Below are 21,781 nucleotides of genomic sequence, written 5' to 3' on the forward strand. Positions count from 1 at the left end.
AGATAAACGAAGAACTGTTCTATGTTTGGGAAGGTTAGTTATCTGGTCAACAGAAGAATGTAGTAGATTTAAATTATGAGAAGCCATGAATATGTTATGCTGGAGACAGTGAAGTGAGTGAGTGTGAATGTACTAAACACCGCAGTGGAAGGAAATAAAAATATTTTAATCAGTGCTTTTGTGATATAATCACAAGAGAATGTAATCCTTGAAGATGTGATAATATCACAAAAATGCTCAAGATTAAAATTTTTAAGATTTCCTTTCATTGTGTTTAGCATAATTTGTATATTCATGTGGGCTTTGTGTGTGTGTGTATATATATATACGAGGAAGGAGGAAGAGAAAGACACTGGTCTAGGGCCGAGTTTATTCCTGACCGGTCAGGAATAAACTCGGCCCTAGACCCGTGTCTTTCTCTTCCTCAAACCTGTCACAATGTCTCAACAATACCTATATATACACACACACACATATACAAGTGGAAAAGGTGGTGAGGTACACGCCAAAAAACTGTGGGAGTACTATCACCAACGTTTCGTCCTCAAAAGGACAAAACATTAGAAATAAAGCTCCGTTTTTTTTTTTTTTTTTGGCATTTACCTCACCACCATTTCCACTCGTTCTGTCATACATACATATATATATATATGTGTGTGTGTATATGTATATATACACACGTCAAGACATTCTGACAGGTTGATGTAAATGGTTATAGGAAAAATAGGAGTACTGGAGTTTATTCATGACTAGTTTCACAGGTATGCTTTCTCAAAGCACAATTCATTTTGTGCACCATTCCTTGGAGAAAACATACCTGTGAAACTAGTCAGGAATAAACTCAAACTAAAAACTCCTACTTACATCATATAAATACATGTATATACACATTAAACACAAATATATCTATATAAATATACTCCACTGCAAGGACGCGAACCTTTGCTGTAGCGACTGCTTATTATGAGGCAAAGACGATAGCCTCGAACTACCCAGGCTGTACAAAAGAAACTACCCAATTCTCGACCTGGAGGTTCCCCCGACGGTACTAGGGCAGCTCTGTCTCCATTCTAATTTCATCGAGTTCATTTCCATTTGTCAAAATGACACTTGTTGGATAGCTTGCCATAATAAAGACTCAATGAAATTCGAATAGAGACGGAGCTGCCCTAGTACCGTCGGGGAACCACTAGGTTGAGAATCACGTGGTTCCTTTTGTACAGCCTGGGCAGTTCAAGGCTATCACCTTTGTTTCCAAATAAGCAGTCGCTACGGCAAAGGTTAGTCCTTGTGGTGGAGTTTATTTTCAAATATATGTATATGAAAAATCTGATGTACACTACTACTACCATAACTGTTAGCTGGTAAGCCAAGAACACAAAATGCAAAAGCCAGGGAAATGACCTCCCATTATTAGCAGAAACATCTGATAAAAGTTATGACATTTTTGGTGGAGATAAAGAATGGTCCACATCCAATGAAATCCACAACGCATGGCAAACGAATCAATTAGCAAATATTGAATGTTAACAGCAAAATAAAAATATATGTATAGAAAAATATATACATTTGGCTTAGGAAAAATGTGATTGATGATATATATACCAAGGGCTTTTTTCCTCCTTACAATGGCATATCCACTCCCATTCACCACCCCTCCCTCCCTCTTTTCTTGGCTCTGCCTGGATAACAGGTTATCCCTGACGAACTGAAGATGAACATGCTAAAACATAGGAAGCCAAAGACGAAAATTAAAATATACAACAGTTTTTCTGGCAAGTTGAGGGAGGGTTTAACAGTGAAGAATATCAAGGGAACATTGAGGCAATCTACCTAAAACTTGAAACAAATAGGATAGACAGAAGAACTATCAGGGACATGCATCTTAACCAAGACATAAGAATGAAGATATAGATCTATGTCACTGGCCACTTTCATAAATGTAACTATCACCTGTGCGGAAGATTTCAATTACAATGAGGTCAACTGGGAGTGAGAAGAGACAAAGTTAAATCTGGCATACAAACGACCCAACAGATAAAGGAGGTGAATTAGGCAGGGGCTGAACACCTGACATGATAAACTTTCTATTTACTAATGGCCCAGACATTGCCTCTATGGAATATTTTTGCCTCATAGCAAAGTGACCATGTAAAACAGGTTTCAGTTGCCAAAGGGTAAAATACAAACCAAGGTAAAAAATCACATAGAAAACAATTTTGGGAAGGCAGATTTTTCAGGCTTGAAGAAATTATCTTAAGAAGCCTGTGAACAATTCATAACTACCAACGAAACTATAAGATCTAACCCCATTGTGAGTGCCAAAGATTAGTAAAGCAGAAATGGTTTAACAAGGTGTGTGTGTGTGTGTGTGAGAGAGTGAGACAAGGGACAATGCAAAACAATAGCAGAAAGAGGCAAGAGAGAAGACAGAACAATCAATAGCATAAAAGCTCAAATTCTTAATGTTTATTCTATTAAAATTTTTACTTTATTACTGAAGGAAATATGTTCTACTAACAATTTCATACATTACCATCAAGTAAAAATCATGGGCTTTGTATTCAAACACCTGTGCTGATGTTTGGGAATCCTGAATATTGTTTACATTGCGATGTCATAGGCAATGTGCTCCATTAAGCGTTGAAACTAAATGGAAAGCTGTCTCAGCACAGCCCTTGCTGTAGTTAGACATGCTATACCAACCTCTTGTTTTCACCGCTGACCATATGGTATCCAAGAATACCTCTACTGATAGCAGTACCCTTCAAATGAGAAAGTCTATCCATCAGGCAGAAACTGCAAATGTTGGAGTGTTATGGGCAGAGAGGACCATACATCACCCCTGCTATGGGCCTCAGTGTGAGCACACTACGTACCGTACATGGCAATGCTGAGAAGATCCACGAGAGTACTAGGGCATCAGTATCATCTTAAGAGGACCTTGTATGCTCGGCCTCATTGTATGTGAAGATGGAGATGCTGGTTAATTGGACTGAGTACAAGAACAACAACGTCCCAGTCAGTGTGGACATTGTACAATAAAAGGACAGGAATCTATTATTCTGTGATACTCACACAATGTTATGTTACCAAAAACCAAGCAAAAATTGGAATTTCCTACTGTCTTTGAACCTAAACTCCTTTGTTCTTCATGGAGAAGTTACAATATACACAATTGCTGTAGAAGTCCTGTCTTTAGGTCTATCCCTTGCATAAATGCAGAGTTCAGAATACAAGAATCCAGGAGGGAATTCTGAAAGGAGTATTATACATAAATACAAAGATGAACCAAAACAGTTTAACAGAAAAATCACCAATCCAGTAGCAAGTGGCGAGGTTTGGAGCATCTTGGGCAGAAGGAATTAGAATTGGATACTGGGTCACGTATGGACCATCAAATAGACGGAACCCAATTCACAATGGTGGATGGGGCCAGTATCAATGGGAGATCAATAGGTCAGTTATCTTTTGAGATTAACAACTGACCAATGTGCTGGGTGAACAACACATTCTAACTAGACACAGTTATTTTGTGCAGAAGTTCCAATATACTGGAACAAGATGTAAATTGCTTGAATAGATTGAAGAATTTGAAGGGTATATGGGAACAGCAGTAAATGATGATAGAACAGAGAACAGTGATCATCAGTTCCACATATTCTGGTCTTGTCTATTAACGAGAAGATGGAAGGTACGAACTAAGTCAAGATGTTTACAGAACATGCAAAGTTCACGAGGAATGAAAAATATGATGACTGTTCGATGTTGCAATAAGATACTCAATAATATTTGTATTGAATCAAGAATGGAAAATTAACATTAATACTACAAATGCAAATTACAAACTACATCTGAACTATCCCTGAAGAAGCAAATTCATTACAAAGGTGAAAAATTGGAGTACAACAGATCTCCAATCATCTAATGAAGAGCAAGATTGTGGGAGACACTGACTGCAGACCAAAAAGATGGATTTTCATTATACGAAAAGGGGGATACAACGACGAAGATTAATCATGTTCCCTCAGAATTAAAGATACAAGCACATTAAAGGATATGAGTGAGACAATACAAATGGCAGCAACCAAACTGATATAAACCATATAAAGAAATACAAAGTATTGGGTCTACCAACTTTGAAAGATTGAAGAGAAAGGTGACATGATTATAGTGTTCAGGTCACCAAAGGGGATTGCAGTGATCGAAGAAATCTGATTAAGGATGGGAGGGCTTAAGAGGTCATGGAAGCAACATAAGGAAGACATGTTGAAAGGATGTTGAGAAATAAATTTATTCATATAGATGTGTATGTGGAATAGCTTAGGTGATACAGCCCAAGCTTGAACAATACAAGTTCAAATCTAAATATTAGATATAAATTTTGTTGTTGTTGGAACTATACATGAACAAGTCTATGCATGTTAGAAAATTGGAGAATAGGATACGGAACCTAATAAGCGTTGGTCCTTTCCTGTACAATATAAGAGGTAAATACAAAGGGCAGGAACTAACTGGTTCCTAGTGGAGCCATACCGAAAACACTGGATCCAACATTAAATTATCAAAATCAATGTGAACTTTATTAGTGTTCGTGCTGCTAAAGGGGAGTAGACTATATTGACGGAAGAGATCTTTAGATATGGTATTGGGGGGGTCACAAGAAAAAATGAAATCTTAAGGATGTAAAAAAATTAAATTTCCCATAAAGATACTATATGTATACCTTATAAGGAAGGTATTCGGTCAAGGCATGCACCCACCTTCAACCCCATTTACCCACTGTGTGAATGGCCATTCTGTGCCCTACCCACTGGGCCAATTACCTCCAGAGCAGGGTTAACCCCCACTGCATCATTTACATGGTGACCCTCCCTCCAAATAATAAGCACTTATGGAAGGTAAGGATAAATCCCTTTGGGCTGCATCGATTTATCATCCATTTGCAACCATTCTCCACTCACAGCTATCTCTTGCCCTCTCCCTTCCCTTCTACCGATCCATCCATCCATCTCATTCAGTCTTCCTTTCATATTTACATCATCCATCTCATTCAGTCTTCCTTTCATATTTACATCATCCATCTCATTCAGTCTTCCTTTCATATTTACATCATCCACCTCTGCCTTCCATACCCTTTCCTCGTCTTCCTTTGTTTGTTCTTTCCATATACCCAAGCTGGAACGATGAATTCAAGAATTGCTGGAGAATAAGGAGACTTAGTCCAAGTTAAACCCATACATAAATTCAAAACTAAATACGATAACTGGAAAGCAAGACTTTACGAGTTGCTTTCGTGTACACTACAATTTGTGCAAAACCACTCTACTTGAAAAGCAAATGCTTATATAATTGTTCCACTACAAAATGATATACCACACATTTGGAAATGTCTTTTGCTACGTTTATCACCAGACAACATGGGTGATCTAGGGCAATTGTTGGATATTCTTTCTGCACCGTAATAAAAACTGATTTGAGGTGTGTACATAAAATTTCTCCAGCAAACATAACCCCCAACTCTATATATCTACACATCAGTTTCCATAATAATAAATGTCATGTTTAAAATGCCTAACAAGGTAATTACTATTAACTGACCTAGAGCAAATACAGTTTCAAGATATCAGTTTGTTGCCAACTCATTTTCAATTCCTTGTCTCAACATATACCTATCCTTCACCCACTTGTCCTTTCTTTGCTCCTATGGATGAACTGTCATCACTGTAGCTTGCCCACTGCTTTAGTTGGAAACAATGCAGAAAGACAAAGCAAGAGCAAATCTGGTTAATCCCTACCATTACTACATAAGAGACCCCATTTTTTCCAAATGGACACACACACACACACACACACACAAAAGGCTGCCCCAATTTACAACCTTTGTTCATTACACCCACATCTTCACACCCCATCCCAGTTCAGACTTTGTATCCAAGGTCCTTCACTTCATTCATCCCATTCTCATCTTAGTTTACTCCATTTACTACTTTTTGCTGGTTTCTTTCACTTTCCATGACCAAAACAATCCCAGTATTCTTTCATCAACCGATCTCCACTTTTCACTAATTCTTAAATTCTCACATCCTTGTAACCTACCACAATTACAAACACTTCTGGCTCTTTCTTCTTCAAATTCAGTCTGCTTCATACAGTACTGTAGTAGCTATTACCTTTTCTTTCACACATGGAAAAATCATCCTGATAACCTTTTGTGACATTCTATTTCCTACAAATATCACCCCAGCTACTCCAATCCTCGATATAGAATCGCACCAACCATTCCATATAACAATCCAACTATGCTACCTACCCACCTTTCATTTTCAAAGCTACTGGTTATGTACACAGCAATGATCCTACAAATATGCATGTATACTTCTGCATGAAAGCATTCTTTATATTAACCAATTTCATTCTATGCAATAACCGAGTCTTTAACATTGCTAATTGAACCCTTCAATAAAGTTAAGGAGTTTTCTACTAAAGAAAAATGCAATTTTGTTCATTATTTATTTTTCTATTTGTCAATGCACAATTTGTGCAGAGGAGTCATGCACACCTTTCAAGTCGTACTGTTAGTCATTACAAAACTTCAAAACAGGACATGAAAAATGTTAAGTTCAAAATAATTTTCCTACAAGACAAATGTCAACATAGTAAACTTCCTGTTTAATGAAAAATAAAAAATAAATAATCTTGTATAATTTGCAATTGCAAACTGCATATTTTGCCCACATATGAACTTGCCCTACCATTTGCTTTTCCCATATCCCGATTCATTTCTACACCTTTTAATATCAGTCTATGCCATGTTGACGCAAGTGGCAATTTCCATTAATATTCCTTGAATATCTGGATATCAAAGCTCCGCCTTCTTTAATAACCTTATTTCCTTCCCCTTTTCATGACAGTATATTAAGTAAAATATCTGTGACTGAGTTACTGTTATACATTTATTACAAAGTCTGACACTGCTACACATACACAGCTACTGCAGAGTGAAAGAACCCTCAACTGCTGTAAATCTGCTTGATACAAAAGCAGGACTTCCTTAATATGACATCTATATATATGACACTGAATTCTTACAATGTAGCTTACTTATAGTAAGGAATATATAGTTACTAATGTCTACAGGTAAAAGCAAGATCTTTGTGTAGTCAAGTTGACTACTTTGACTTCCCTTAAGATATCTAAAATCAAGGAAAGGGACACTTCCATGTGCAGGAATTATTTGGACAACTATAGTTAATGGGAAGATGTTCCCTACTGTACCTTAGTTTTAGAAATTGAAAAAATACAAATTACACCTAACTCCAGACGCAAAGAATCAAATTTTCCTTCAAGCATTTTCACCTTGCACTGACAAGAAATACCATGTAAAAGACAAATCAGAGCTTGTACTCTCAACTGGTCATAACCGAACACATCGCACCAATGCCTTTTTCCTATTGTGGGGAATGGGGTAAATTGTGTGGGCCTATTTTACTACTGGACAAGATGCAAGGTGCTGCTCTTAGTAAAATGGCTGATAGCCAAGGTGCTGAGTTGTCTAGTAGCGAGCCCTCTTGGCAGGGCCATAATCATCCCTGTCACTCCGGGCCCAACGGCTTCGGACCCCATCGCGGTTGCGGTGACTGTAATCTGCACTGCTCTCATCAAAGTTTCGGCCACGGTTGAAGTTTTCCAGGAAGGTGTGAGGATCCTACATGAAGATGGGTTTAAAAAAGATGCATTGTGAGGAGAAAAACATACAGGTTGAAAATCAGCTTCATGACCCCTCTGCCCTTTTACCTGTCGTCTGTCGAGCACTAATTCGATCTCCTTATCAATGTGATAATGCTTTATTTTCATGCTTTCATCTAAAATTTCTTTGGAGTCTTCTGTAACGACACCAAAATTTCTTTTCATTACACAAGAACTTTCGTTTTGTTTACAGAAACTCTGCTAAATTTCAAGCACACAGCTACTAGCTGTAGCTTCACAATAGCAGTTAATACTTGGATAAAAAATTATAAATAAATAAAATAAAATAAAATAAAAATTTAAAATTTAACGGAAAAAACGTCATCTTTCACCGAGTTCATTTCTTTGCACAAGTCAGAGAGCTTGCCTGCTACCATTCTAGGGTCATTGTACTTCACTTTGAGCAGCCAATACTGACTAAGAGCAAAGTTTGTTGTGCCTTGTTAAAGTTTCAAATCACATCCTCATTCTCTTCCTTGCCATCTGTAAATCAACCACAAAAAAGAATATTACTCTATTGATGTGATGTTGATTCTTATAAAAATAAAGGTTATGTGTATTAGATTCCCGCCAAAAAACTAAATTTCCCATTTCCGTAAATATTCTATCAACCATCTTCCCTATACACCTGTATCTCGATTTCCTTGTTCAATTTCCTATACACTTATGTCTGCAAACGACTGATTCAAGGATATAGGCATGCACACAATTACTCACATCCATGTTAGTGCATACATAGACATACATCTGCACACATACAAAGGTCTATCCTACCAAATAATGTGGGAGGTCAATTGAACACTCATACCTACTGAATATAAACATGAAACTTGCATACACACTAGCACCCACCACCATAAACACTATTTACATGCAAACCAGTGAATAAAATCAGTTTAATCTCAAACTTTCATGCACATGCACACAATCTGAAATGTGGCTATCAAGTTAAAATGACTGGTAACCTATGAAAGGTTCTTTGAATGCATCGCAAAGTTTGAAGGAAGGCAAAGGAAACTGCACTGAATTATGTTGATGTCAAGTAAATGTCGATACCACTGTAGCAGTGTTGATATTCAGTAAGTTGATAAGGGTGTAAATCATATGCAAGGGCTGTGTTTATACAGGTTAAAATGCAACATTTCAACAAGATTTCACAAGTTCCACATTTGTGGAACAGGGCAAATACAGATAATATGGAAGTTAGGTCAACCCATATACAAATGTATTCATGGAAATGTAGCATTATAGCATCTTGCCAAGATATATGCTGGTTGGAAACATGGTGATAAAGGCTTCTGAAGCTATAATATAGATGTACCTTCAAACACTTACAGAAGAATGAAGGTAACAAGTTTTGAAGTTAACAAACATGTGGTGGATATGGGGATCAAAGAAAGTACGATGAGAACAGAAACCCAGAATATGCAAACATGCTCATGAGGTACTACGGAAAGTATAGCAAGCACAAATGGTGAATAGGTAACTGGACAAGCTGCCTAAGCCAACAATTCCCAAAGATTCTTTGGTGCCAGTACCTAAAAATCGAAGCAATGTTTACCAATAACTACTGTTACAGATTTAAGTTAGAAGATTAGAAAGCAAATTATGGAAATTCAAATTCATGACCAGGCCAATTTTATCTGAATGGACAAGGTTGGTATTACAGGGGAGGGAGAGAGAGAGAGAGAAGCAAGCAAGTATACAAGAGCGGGGTTAATCAAAATTAAGGTAGTAAATGTCATTCAGCAGTGTGCATTCATTCCTACATTCCATTAAACTCGAGTATATATGAACATTGTGTGCATGCGCATGCATGTATATATACCCACACATGATGCATGTGATCATATGGAAGTTTATTCCTGACAAGTTTCACAAGTTGTTAGAAATCAACTTGGACTAATAGTTGCTTCTTATTTCCACTTGCATCAACCTGTCAATCTCAACATATATGTGCACATACATCAACTTGGTAAAAAAAAACTAACCCCCCCCACAATCACACACTAATGCTCCCTAGAGAAGAATATTCACACATATTCCCTTATAAGGTAGTTAGCCAGCCAAGGCACCCACCCTTCCATTATTTGGAGGTATTGCATTAACACAGAAAGGCCCAACAGATGGAGCTTGCTCTACTTCTATCACTTCATGTATAGCAACTGATGTCATCCACTTATACATTTAATCTATACACACCTACACACAAATGTACGCATGCAGGCATGCTTCCTGGTGTAGTGGTACAAAGCTAATATGCTGGTTATGTGGTCAGTGCAGTTCCTACCCAAGGCTGAAAAGGTTCACAGCACAGTCAGCAGCCTTTGTTGGGTAAGAGTCCAAGCGTGATGTAGAGGTGTGCAAAATCACAGTACGGACTATAGACCAAAACATATATGAATACAAGAGCTCTCATTCACATGTCCAACACATGATCCAAAGACCATGGTGAATCACACCACACACAAACACAGCTTGCTAGCATAGTGGGTGGCATCAAAGTATCTAATATTAGGGAACATTTAATGCCTTGGCGAGATTTTACATAAAAACTAGACTACTGTCCCCTGAAGATTGAATAGTCATATGGTAAGGTCAAGGTATTACCCAAAATGAGCTCTGAGGGAGTGGGAGGTATAAAAGGAATGACAATACTTGGATTGTGTAAATGCAATGCACAACTAAAATTCTAATTCAGGAAGCTGCAAGAACAATGGATTGGGGCAGAGAAAAACTAATAACCACCAATCCTGCTAAAGTTAAACCAACCTTACATTACTATATTTTTCATTCAAAACTTCTAAACTGTTAATTGCTTTATGGTACACAACCAATGTTTTCTATTAGTCTGCAGACCTGCAACTACCCTCAAGCTGAAAATTGTTTGTTTCATGACAAATACAATTAAAAATGTAAATATACAAACATGATATACACGACATATGGTCAGGTCCTGAATTACCTACATGCTTGCCAATGTGGTTCAACTCTCCAACCTACATGTTCCCAACTAAATTTTCTTTATACTGCCTAGCAGACATTACATCCTACAAAAACTGTAAATTAAATTACCTACTGTTAGCATTTGTGGTCATTTTACACTATTCATTCAACATTGTGTGCACTTCTACTGCCCAATTTCTTGCCAGTTAAAATGAATTACAAATTCACTAGTACAAGCCAAATCAAGACAAATGACATGCAATGGACACCAGCTCAATTGGGTGTATGTTAAATGCGTCACAACCCATTTAATGATTTCATCAAGCAAGCAGTGCTCATCTACCTAGAATGGAGGGGGGGGGGGGGTTGATGATAAAAGAGGGGGGGGGGATGTGATGCTTAATTGTACCCAGTGAAGGAACCAATTCAAAACCCTGAGCAGAAATGGAAAAAAAAAAAAAAGCCAAACAAAAGTGATGAAATCCACTGTCATGAATATACTCATGGTTGCAAAAGCTATGGATGAAACCTAGCCTACTATAATCATTTCACACCCACAAAACCATTGAACAAGATTTAGTTTGAGGCATATCTTTAAATCAAACCTTCAAAAATATGTAAAACCTGTAATGTGTAAAACATGAAAACATCTAGTGGCAGATAGTCTTCAACTGCAGCCATGAGCTGTTGATTTTATCTGCAACTTGGCATAACCCATAAACATTGTGGGCAAGCAAAAACCATTGAAGATGCAATTATTATGCCTGAACATGGCTATTCATCAACACCTTGGTCACCAAAACAAGCCCATATCAATGGGTAATTTGTGGTACATGTGCACAGAGGTAAAATGGAAGGAAGGGGAAGAAGGACAAGGGGATATATGGTGATGGGTAAGGAGAAACTGGGGGAGGGGAAGGGTAAGGGGAAGGGTAAGGAGAAACTGGGGGAGGGCAAGGGGAAGGGCAAGGGGAAATGTGGAGAAAATATAGATGACAAAGGATAACGGAGATGATGGTGGATAAGAGAAAAGATTCGATTTTATTTTATGAAATTTTTGGCTTGAAGGCCAAGTGCTGGGATTAGAGAAAAGAGCCAAAAGAGGTGTAAAGAAAATGGGAGAACAGATAAAGGACAAGGGAAAAAATAAATGTATGTTCTACTGTGCATGAATGGAGAGAGAAAAGATAAACATGTTGATAAAGGAAGGAAAAAATGTGTGTTGGGATGAGAGGATGACATGACGACAGAAGGTAGATGGATGAGCAGTTACGAGAGAAACAATGGAGTTTGGTGGGGTGTCAACAAATGAGAAAGGGAGGCACATGTGATGAAGAAAGCGTGTACACATGTAGGAGACAGAAAGCGGAGATGTGCGGGAGAGAGAGGAGTGTGTGCAGAGGGAGAGGAGAGGGGAGAGGGGAAAGGGGAGAGGAGAGTTTGGGGAGCAGAGATTGAGGGGAGGGACTGGGAGAGGAGAGAAATGGAGAGGAGAGAGGGGAGAGAAATGGAGAGGAGAGAGGGGAGAGACGGAGAGGAGAGAGGGGAGAGAGGGGAGAGAGGGGAGAGACGGAGAGGAGAGAGGAGAGAGAGAGGAGAGAGGAGAGAGGGGAGAGACGGAGAGGAGAGAGATGGAGAGGAGAGAGGAGAGAGGGGAGAGACGGAGAGGAGAGAGGGGAGAGACGGAGAGGAGAGAGGAGAGAGGGGAGAGAGGAGAGGAGAGAGGAGAGAGATGGAGAGGAGAGAGGGGAGAGATGGAGAGGAGAGAGGGGAGAGACGGAGAGGAGAGAGGGGAGAGACGGAGGGGAGAGACGGAGAGGAGAGACGGAGGGGAGAGACGGAGGGGAGAGACAGAGAGGAGAGACGGGAGAGATAGAAGGGAAGAAATGGAGAGGAGAGAGGAGAGAGATAGAAGGTAAGAAATGGAAAGGAGAGAGGGGAGAGATAGAAGGGAAGAAATGGAGAGGAGAGAGGGGAGAGATAGAGGGGAGAGAGGGAGAGGAGTGGGAGAATGAAGAGGAGAGGGAGAGGGAGAGGGAGGGAGAAGAGGAGAGTGAGGGGGAGGGAGAAGAGAAGAGGGAGGGAGAAGAGAAGAGGGAGGGAGTAGAGAAGAGGGAGGGGGAAGATGAGAGGGAGAAGAGGAGGGAGAAGATGCGAGGGAGGGGAAGGGAGAAGAGGAGAGGGAGGGGAAGGGAGAAGAGGAGAGGGAGGGGGAAGGGAGAAGAGGAGAGGGAGGGGGAAGGGAGAAGAGGAGAGGGAGGGGGAAGGGAGAAGAGGAGAGGGAGGGGGAAGGGAGAAGAGGAGAGGGAGGGGGAAGGGAGAAGAGGAGAGGGAGGGGGAAGGGAGAAGAGGAGAGGGAGGGGGAAGGGAGAAGAGGAGAGGGAGGGGGAAGGGAGAAGAGGAGAGGGAGGGGGAAGGGAGAAGCGGAGAGCGAGGGAGAAGAGGAGAGCGAGGGGGAAGGGAGAAGAGGAGAGGGAGGGGGAAGGGAGAAGAGGAGAGGGAGGGGGAAGGGAGAAGAGGAGAGGGAGGGGGAAGGGAGAAGAGGAGAGGGAGGGGGAAGGGAGAAGAGGAGAGGGAGGGGGAAGGGAGAAGAGGAGAGGGAGGGGGAAGGGAGAAGAGGAGAGGGAGCGGGAAGGGAGAAGAGGAGAGGGAGGGGGGAAGGGAGAAGAGGAGAGGGAGGGGGGAAGGGAGAAGAGGAGAGGGAGGGGGAAGGGAGAAGAGGAGAGGGAGGGGGAAGGGAGAAGAGGAGAGGGAGGGGGAAGGGAGAAGAGGAGAGGGAGGGGGAAGGGAGAAGCGGAGAGGGAGGGAGTGGGGAGGGGGAAGGGAGAAGCGGAGAGGGAGGGGGAAGGGAGAAGCGGAGAGGGAGGGGGAAGGGAGAAGCGGAGAGGGAGGGGGAAGGGAGAAGAGGAGAGGGAAGGGAGAAGCGGAGAGGGAGGGAGGGGGGAGGGGGAAGGGAGAAGCGGAGAGGGAGGGAGGGGGGAGGGGGAAGGGAGAAGCGGAGAGGTAGGGGGTAGGGGGAAGGGAGAAGCGGAGAGGGAGGGGGGAGGGGGAAGGGAGAGGGGGTGGGGGAAGGGAGGGGGGGGGAGGGGGAAGGGAGGGGAGAGCGAGGGAAGGGAGAAGCGGAGAGCGAGGGGGAAGGGAGAAGCGGAGAGCGAGGGGGAAGGGGGAAGGGAGAAGCGGAGAGCGAGGGGGGGGGGAAGGGGGAGAGGCGATGGGCGAGGGGGAGGGGGAAGGGGGAGAAGCGGAGAGGGAGGGGGAAGCGGAGAGGGAGGGGGAAGGGAGAAGCGGAGAGGGAGGGGGAAGGGAGAAGCGGAGAGCGAGGGGGAAGGGAGAAGCGGAGAGCGAGGGGGAAGGGAGAAGCGGAGAGCGAGGGGGAAGGGAGAAGCGGAGAGCGAGGGGGAAGGGAGAAGCGGAGAGCGAGGGGGAAGGGAGAAGCGGAGAGCGAGGGGGAAGGGAGAAGAGGAGAGCGAGGGGGAAGGGAGAAGAGGAGAGCGAGGGGGAAGGGAGAAGAGGAGAGCGAGGGGGAAGGGAGAAGAGGAGAGCGAGGGGGAAGGGAGAAGAGGAGAGCGAGGGGGAAGGGAGAAGAGGAGAGCGAGGGGGAAGGGAGAAGAGGAGAGCGAGGGGGAAGGGAGAGGGAATAGAGGAGAGGAGAGGAGAAGAGGAGAGCGAGGGGGAAGGGAGAAAGGAATAGAGGAGAGGAGAAGAGAGCGAGGGGGAAGGGAGAAAGGAATAGAGGAGAGGAGAAGAGAGCGAGGGGGAAGGGAGAAGGAAGAGAGGAGAGGAGGGAGAAGGAAGAGAGGAGAGGAGAGGAGGGAGAAGGAAGAGAGGAGAGGAGAGGAGGGAGAAGGAAGAGAGGAGAGGAGAGGAGGGAGAAGGAAGAGAGGAGAGGAGAGGAGGGAGAAGGAAGAGAGGAGAGGAGAGGAGGGAGAAGGAAGAGAGGAGAGGAGAGGAGGGAGAAGGAAGAGAGGAGAGGAGAGGAGGGAGAAGGAAGAGAGGAGAGGAGAGGAGGGAGAAGGAAGAGAGGAGAGGAGAGGAGGGAGAAGGAAGAGAGGAGAGGAGAGGAGGGAGAAGGAAGAGAGGAGAGGAGAGGAGGGAGAAGGAAGAGAGGAGAGGAGAGGAGGGAGAAGGAAGAGAGGAGAGGAGAGGAGGGAGAAGGAAGAGAGGAGAGGAGAGGAGGGAGAAGGAAGAGAGGAGAGGAGAGGAGGGAGAAGGAAGAGAGGAGAGGAGAGGATGGAGGAAGAGAGGAGAGGAGGAAGAAAGCGAGGAAAGGAGAGGAGGGAGGAAGAGATGGGATGATGGAGGAAGAGAGGAGAGGAGGGAGGAAGAGAGGGAGGAAGAGGAGAGGAAGAGAGGAGAGAAGGGAGGAAGATAGGAAAGGAGAGGAGAGAGAAAGGAAGAGAGGAGAGGAGGGAGGAAGGAAGAGAGGGAGGAAGAGGAGAGGAGGGAGAGAGGAAGAGAGGAGAGAAGGGAGAAGGAAGAGAGGAGAGGAGAGGAGGGAGAAGGAAGAGAGGAGAGGAGGGAGAAGGAAGAGAGGAGAGGAGGGAGAAGGAAGAGAGGAGAGGAGAGGAGGGAGAAGGAAGAGAGGAGAGGAGAGGAGGGAGAAGGAAGAGAGGAGAGGAGGGAGAAGGAAGAGAGGAGAGGAGGGAGAAGGAAGAGAGGAGAGGAGGGAGAAGGAAGAGAGGAGAGGAGGGAGAAGGAAGAGAGGAGAGGAGGGAGAAGGAAGAGAGGAGAGGAGGGAGAAGGAAGAGAGGAGAGGAGGGAGAAGGAAGAGAGGAGAGGAGGGAGAAGGAAGAGAGGAGAGGAGGGAGAAGGAAGAGAGGAGAGGAGGGAGAAGGAAGAGAGGAGAGGAGGGAGAAGGAAGAGAGGAGAGGAGGGAGAAGGAAGAGAGGAGAGTGGGAGAAGGAAGAGAGGAGAGTGGGAGAAGGAAGAGAGGAGAGTGGGAGAAGGAAGAGAGAAGAGTGGGAGAAGAACTGGGGAGGACGGAGAGCAAGAGAAGAGTGGGAGAAGAACTGGGGAGGACGGAGAGCAAGAGAAGAGTGGGAGAAGAACTGGGGAGGACGGAGAGCAAGAGAAGAGTGGGAGAAGAACTGGGGAGGACGGAGAGCAAGAGTAGAGAGGACAAGAGATAAAGAAAAAATGAGAAGGCAAGATGGTCAGACGCCTTGGGGCAGGGTAAAGGAAAGGGAATCAATGATGAAGATTAAGAGGGAAAGTGGAAGGGCAACATGTGCTGAAACTTCCACACAATTCAATTAAACTATATAAACGTAGTTGCTTACCCACATACAGTGCAAAAATTTCAACTTGCACACCATAAACACATCTGCACATACATTTACACACTATCTTATCTACACCCATGTCAACTTTCTCATTTGGTTTTGAAAATATATTTTTTCATGAACATTTCCCCCCCCCTCAAATTCCTTCATCTGCACTTAAAATAGAATCACACAGGCAAGGTTATTGATTTACAGAGCTTGCTGGGTACCAACAATTTCAGTGAGCATCCTCCAACCTGTGTGCTTGAACAAGTATGTGTACATGATTTATCATGGTTATATGTTGAACTGGTTATGAACAGTTATCCTCCTGAATGATTTTATACCTCATGTATTGTCCAATCTATGAAGAACAGGGATCTTCCACCTGAGTACGAGTGTGTGCACATGTGCATAGGGGTTTGGTGCGGGCAAGTGAGTGAGTGAGTGAGTGAGTGAGCAAATGGGTGTGAGGATTGGTGTGAGCAAGTGTGGGTGTGGGGATTGGTGTGAGCAAGTGTGGGTGTGGGGATTGGTGTGAGCAAGTGTGGGTGTGGGGATTGGTGTGAGCAAGTGTGGGTGTGGGGATTGGTGTGAGCAAGTGTGGGTGTGGGGATTGGTGTGAGCAAGTGTGGGTGTGGGGATTGGTGTGAGCAAGTGTGGGTGTGGGGATTGGTGTGAGCAAGTGTGGGTGTGGGGATTGGTGTGAGCAAGTGTGGGTGTGGGGATTGGTGTGAGCAAGTGTGGGTGTGGGGATTGGTGTGAGCAAGTGTGGGTGTGGGGATTGGTGTGAGCAAGTGTGGGTGTGGGGATTGGTGTGAGCAAGTGTGGGTGTGGGGATTGGTGTGAGCAAGTGTGGGTGTGGGGATTGGTGTGAGCAAGTGTGGGTGTGGGGATTGGTGTGAGCAAGTGTGGGTGTGGGGATTGGTGTGAGCAAGTGTGGGTGTGGGGATTGGTGTGAGCAAGTGTGGGTGTGGGGATTGGTGTGAGCAAGTGTGGGTGTGGGGATTGGTGTGAGCAAGTGTGGGTGTGGGGATTGGTGTGAGCAAGTGTGGGTGTGGGGATTGGTGTGAGCAAGTGTGGGTGTGGGGATTGGTGTGAGCAAGTGTGGGTGTGGGGATTGGTGTGAGCAAGTGTGGGTGTGGGGATTGGTGTGAGCAAGTGTGGGTGTGGGGATTGGTGTGAGCAAGTGTGGGTGTGGGGATTGGTGTGAGCAAGTGTGGGTGTGGGGATTGGTGTGAGCAAGTGTGGGTGTGGGGATTGGTGTGAGCAAGTGTGGGTGTGGGGATTGGTGTGAGCAAGTGTGGGTGTGGGGATTGGTGTGAGCAAGTGTGGGTGTGGGTTGGTGCAAGCGAGTGAGTGTTTGTGTGGGGGTTGGTGCAAGCGAGTGAGTGTTTGTGTGGAGGTTGGTGCAAGCGAGCGAATGTTTGTGTGGGGGTTGGTGCAATCGAGCGAATGTTTGTGTGGGGGTTGGTGCAAGCGAGTGAGTGTTTGTGTGGGGGTTGGTGCAAGCGAGTGAGTGTTTGTGTGGGGGTTGGTGCAAGCGAGTGAGTGTTTGTGTGGGGGTTGGTGCAAGCGAGTGTTTGTGTGGGGGTTTGTGCAAGCGAGTGAGTGTTTGTGTGGGGGTTTGTGCAAGCGAGTGAGTGTTTGTGTGGGGGTTGGTGCAAGCGAGTGAGTGTTTGTGTGGGGGTTGGTGCAAGCGAGTGAGTGTTTGTGTGGGGGTTGGTGCAAGCGAGTGAGTGTTTGTGTGGGGGTTGGTGCAAGCGAGTGAGTGTTTGTGTGGGGGTTGGTGCAAGCGAGTGAGTGTTTGTGTGGGGGTTGGTGCCAGCGAGTGAGTGTTTGTGTGGGGGTTGGTGCCAGCGAGTGAGTGTTTGTGTGGGGGTTGGTGCCAGCGAGTGAGTGTTTGTGCGGGGGTTGGTGCAAGCGAGTGAGTGTGTGCGGGGGTTGGTGCAAGCGAGTGTGTGGGGGTTGGTGCAAGTGATTGAGTGTTTGTGGTGGTTGGTGCAAGCGAGTGAGCATTTGTGTGGGCAAATATTTATGCATGTTTGTGTGTGTGTGTGGATTGGTTGCTTGGTTGGTGTGGGTGTCATATGTGTGTGGGGGTTGGTGTGGTGTGTGGGGTTTGATGTGGTGTGGGGTTTGATGTGGTGTGGGGTTTGATGTGTGGGGAGGAGTAGGGTGTGTATGTAGGGGGAGGACTGTGTATGTAGGGGGAGGACTGTGTGTGTGGGGGGAGGACTGTGTGTGTGTGGGGGGAGGACTGTGTGTGTGTGCGGGGGGAGGACTGTGTGTGTGTGCGGGGGGAGGACTGTGTGTGTGTGTGGGGGGAGGACTGTGTGTGTGTGCGGGGGGAGGACTGTGTGTGTGTGCGGGGGGAGGACTGTGTGTGTGTGCGGGGGGAGGACTGTGTGTGCATGGGGGGAGGACTGTGTGCATGGGGGGAGGACTGTGTGCGTGGGGGGAGGACTGTGTGTGCGTGTGTGGGGAGGACTGTGTGTGCGTGTGTGGGGAGGACTGTGTGTGCGTGTGTGGGGAGGACTGTGTGTGCGTGTGTGGGGAGGACTGTGTGTGCGTGTGTGGGGAGGACTGTGTGTGCGTGTGTGGGGAGGACTGTGTGTGCGTGTGTGGGGAGGACTGTGTGTGCGTGTGTGGGGAGGACTGTGTGTGTGTGTGTGCGTGGGTGGGGAGGACTGTGTGTGTGTGTGTGCGTGGGTGGGGAGGACTGTGTGTGTGCGTGGGTGGGGAGGACTGTGTGTGTGTGTGTGTGTGCGTGGAGGACTGTGTGTGTGTGGGGGGGACTGTGTGTGTGTGGGGGGAGGACTGTGTGTGTCTGGGGGGAGGACTGTGTGTGTCTGGGGGGAGGACTGTGTGTCTGGGGGGAGGACTGTGTGTGTCTGGGGGGAGGACTGTGTGTGTCTGGGGGGAGGACTGTGTGTGTCTGGGGGGAGGACTGTGTGTGTCTGGGGGGAGGACTGTGTGTGTCTGGGGGGAGGACTGTGTGTGGGGGGGACTGTGTGTGGGGGGAGGACTGTGTGTGTGGGGGGACTGTGTGGGGGGATTGTGGGGAGGACTGTGGGGAGAACTGTGTGTGGGGGGGACTGTGTGGGGGGAGGACTGTGTGTGTGTGGGGGGAGGACTGTGTGTGTGGGGGAGGAGAGGACTGTGTGTGTGTGTGGGAAGGACTGTGTGTGTGGGGGGAGGACTGTGTGTGTGTGTGGAGGACTGTGTGTGTGTGTGTGGAGGACTGTGTGTGTGTGTGGACTGTGTGTGTGGGGGGGGGGGAGGACTGTGTGTGTGTGTGTGTGTGTGCTGTGTGTGTGTGTGGGGGGAGGACTGTGTGTGTGTGGGGGGAGGACTGTGTGTGTGTGTGGAGGACTGTGTGTGTGTGTGGGTGGAGGACTGTGTGTGTGTGTGGGGGGAGGACTGTGTGTGGGGGGGAGGACTGTGTGTGGGGGGGAGGACTGTGTGGGGGGGACTGGGGGGGGGGTACTGTGTGGGGGGGGGAGGACTGTGTGGGGGGGAGGACTGTGTGGGGGGGAGGACTGTGTGGGGGGGAGGAGGACAGTGTGGGGGGGGAGGACTGTGTGCATGTGTGGAGGGGGAGGATTGTGTGCATGTGTGGAGGGGGAGGATTGTGTGCATGTGTGGAGGGGGAGGATTGTGTGCATGTGTGAGGGGAGGATTGTGTGTGTGGGGGAGGAGAGTATGTGTGTGGGGGAGAGTATGTGTGTGGGGGGGGGAGGAGAGTATGTGTGTGTGGGGGGAGGAGAGTATGTGTGTGTGGGGGGAGGAGTATGTGTGTGTGGGGGGAGTAGTATATGAGAGGGGGGGTAGCTGTGTATGTGTGTGGGGGGGGAGGAGAGTATGTGTGTGGGGGGGGGAGGAGAGTGTGTGGGGGGGGGGGGAGGAGAGTATGTGTGTGTGGGGGGAGGAGAGTATGTGGTGGGGGGAGGATAGTATGTGTGGGGGGGAGGAGAGTATGTGTGTGTGGGGGGAGGAGAGTATGTGTGTGTGGGGGGAGGAGAGTATGTGTGTGTGGGGGGGAGGAGAGTATGTGTGTGTGGGGGGAGGAGAGTATGTGTGTGTGGGGGGAGGAGAGTATGTGCGTGTGGGGGGGAGGAGAGTATGTGTGTGTGGGGGAGGAGAGTATGTGTGTGTGGGGGAGGAGAGTATGTGTGTGTGGGGGAGGAGAGTATGTGTGTGTGGGGGAGGAGAGTATGTGTGTGTGGGGGAGGAGTGTGTGTGTGGGGGATGAGTGTGTGTGGGGGGGGGAGGAGAGTGTGTGTGTGGGGGAGTATGTGTGTGTGGGGGGAGAGTATGTGTGTGGGGGGGAGAGTATGTGTGTGGGGGGGAGAGTATGTGTGTGGGGGGGAGAGTATGTGTGTGGGGGGGAGAGTGTGTGTGGGGGGAGGAGAGTATGTGTGTGGGGGAGGAGAGTATGTGTGTGTGGGGAGGAGAGTATGTGTGTGTGGGGAGGAGAGTATGTGTGTGGGGGGGAAGGAGAGTCTGGGGGGAGGAGAGTATGTGTGTGGGGGGGAAGGAGTGTGTGGGGGGGGAAGGAGTGTGTGTGTGGGGGAAGGAGTGTGTGTGTGGGGGAAGGAGTGTGTGTGTGGGGGAAGGAGTGTGTGTGTGGGGGGGAAGGAGTGTGTGTGTGGGGGGGGGAAGGAGTGTGTGTGTGGGGAAGGAGTGTGGGGGGGGGAAGGAGTGTGTGTGGGGGGGAGGAGTGTGCGTGTGTGGGGGGGAGGAGTGTGCGTGTGTGGGGGGAGGAGTGTGCGTGTGTGTGGGGAGAGGAAAGTGTGGGGGTGGGAGAGTGTATGTGGGGGGAGAGTGTGGGGGTTGGCACAGGCAAGTGTGTGTGTGTGTGAGTAGAGGGCTGGCTTGGGCAAGAGCGTGTGTGTGGTTGTGTGCGCGTGTGTGGTTGTGTGCGCGTGTGTGTGGTTGTGTGCGCGTGTGTGTGGTTGTGTGCGCGTGTGTGTGGTTGTGCGCGCGTGTGTGTGGTTGTGTGCGCGTGTGTGTGGTTGTGTGTGGTTGTGGTGTGCGTGTGTGTTGTTGGCGTGTGCGTGTGTGTTGTTGGTGTGTGCGGTTGGTGTGTGCATGTGTGGTTGGTGTGTGCATGTGTGTGGTTGGTGTGTGCATGTGTGTGGTTGGTGTGTGCATGTGTGTGGTTGGTGTGTGCATGTGTGTGGTTGGTGTGTGCATGTGTGTGGTTGGTGTGTGCATGTGTGTGGTTGGTGTGTGCATGTGTGTGGTTGGTGTGTGCATGTGTGTGGTTGGTGTGTGCATGTGTGTGGTTGGTGTTGGTGTGTGTGTGGTTGGTGTTGGTGTGTGTGTGGTTGGTGTTGGTGTGTGTGTGGTTGGTGTTGGTGTGTGTGTGGTTGGTGTTGGTGTGTGTGTGGTTGGTGTTGGTGTGTGTGTGGTTGGTGTTGGTGTGTGTGTGGTTGGTGTTGGTGTGTGTGTGGTTGGTGTTGGTGTGTGTGTGGTTGGTGTTGGTGTGTGTGTGGTTGGTGTTGGTGTGTGTGTGGTTGGTGTTGGTGTGTGTGTGGTTGGTGTTGGTGTGTGTGGATAGTTTTGGTGTGTGTGGTTGGTTTTGGTGTGTTTGTGTGAATCACCATATTTGGATCACATGTTGGACTCGTGCTCAACAGCTATTTCCCTTCCGGAAGAGAGCCGAGCTCATACATGACCAATCTATGGGTAATGCTGTGACCTTACACACACACATACACCCCCAACTCCCAACCCAGTAGAGTTGGAGTAACAACCTGCAGTGCAGCGATACTGTAATCATTTCAACCCTGGGCAGGATTTGAACCTGGACCTCTGTA

The 21,781-nt window shown here is 46.9% G+C and overlaps 1 protein-coding gene across 15 annotated transcripts in view; it reads right to left on the reverse strand.

Moving 5' to 3' along the window:
• Positions 1-21,781, reverse strand: part of LOC143040636 (uncharacterized) — a 120,235-nt gene that overhangs the window by 54,637 nt on the left and 43,817 nt on the right. For 6 of the 15 annotated variants that reach the window (XM_076211833.1, XM_076211832.1, XM_076211831.1 and 3 more), the window contains one exon: positions 6,500-7,708. The exons of 5 other annotated variants lie outside the window; for them this stretch is intronic. In XM_076211833.1, the coding sequence (XP_076067948.1) occupies positions 7,556-7,708 (153 nt within the window). In that variant the 3' untranslated portion in view covers positions 6,500-7,555. Of the gene's footprint in view, positions 1-6,499; positions 8,233-21,781 lie in introns of those variants that run through there. 4 more of the 15 variants (XM_076211835.1, XM_076211834.1, XM_076211839.1 and 1 more) reach the window with 1 other exon arrangement.

The sequence above is a fragment of the Oratosquilla oratoria genome, chromosome 29 (genome assembly GCF_046742065.1).
Source record: "Oratosquilla oratoria isolate Oo_2021 chromosome 29, ASM4674206v1, whole genome shotgun sequence".
NCBI classification, from domain to species: domain Eukaryota; kingdom Metazoa; phylum Arthropoda; class Malacostraca; order Stomatopoda; family Squillidae; genus Oratosquilla; species Oratosquilla oratoria.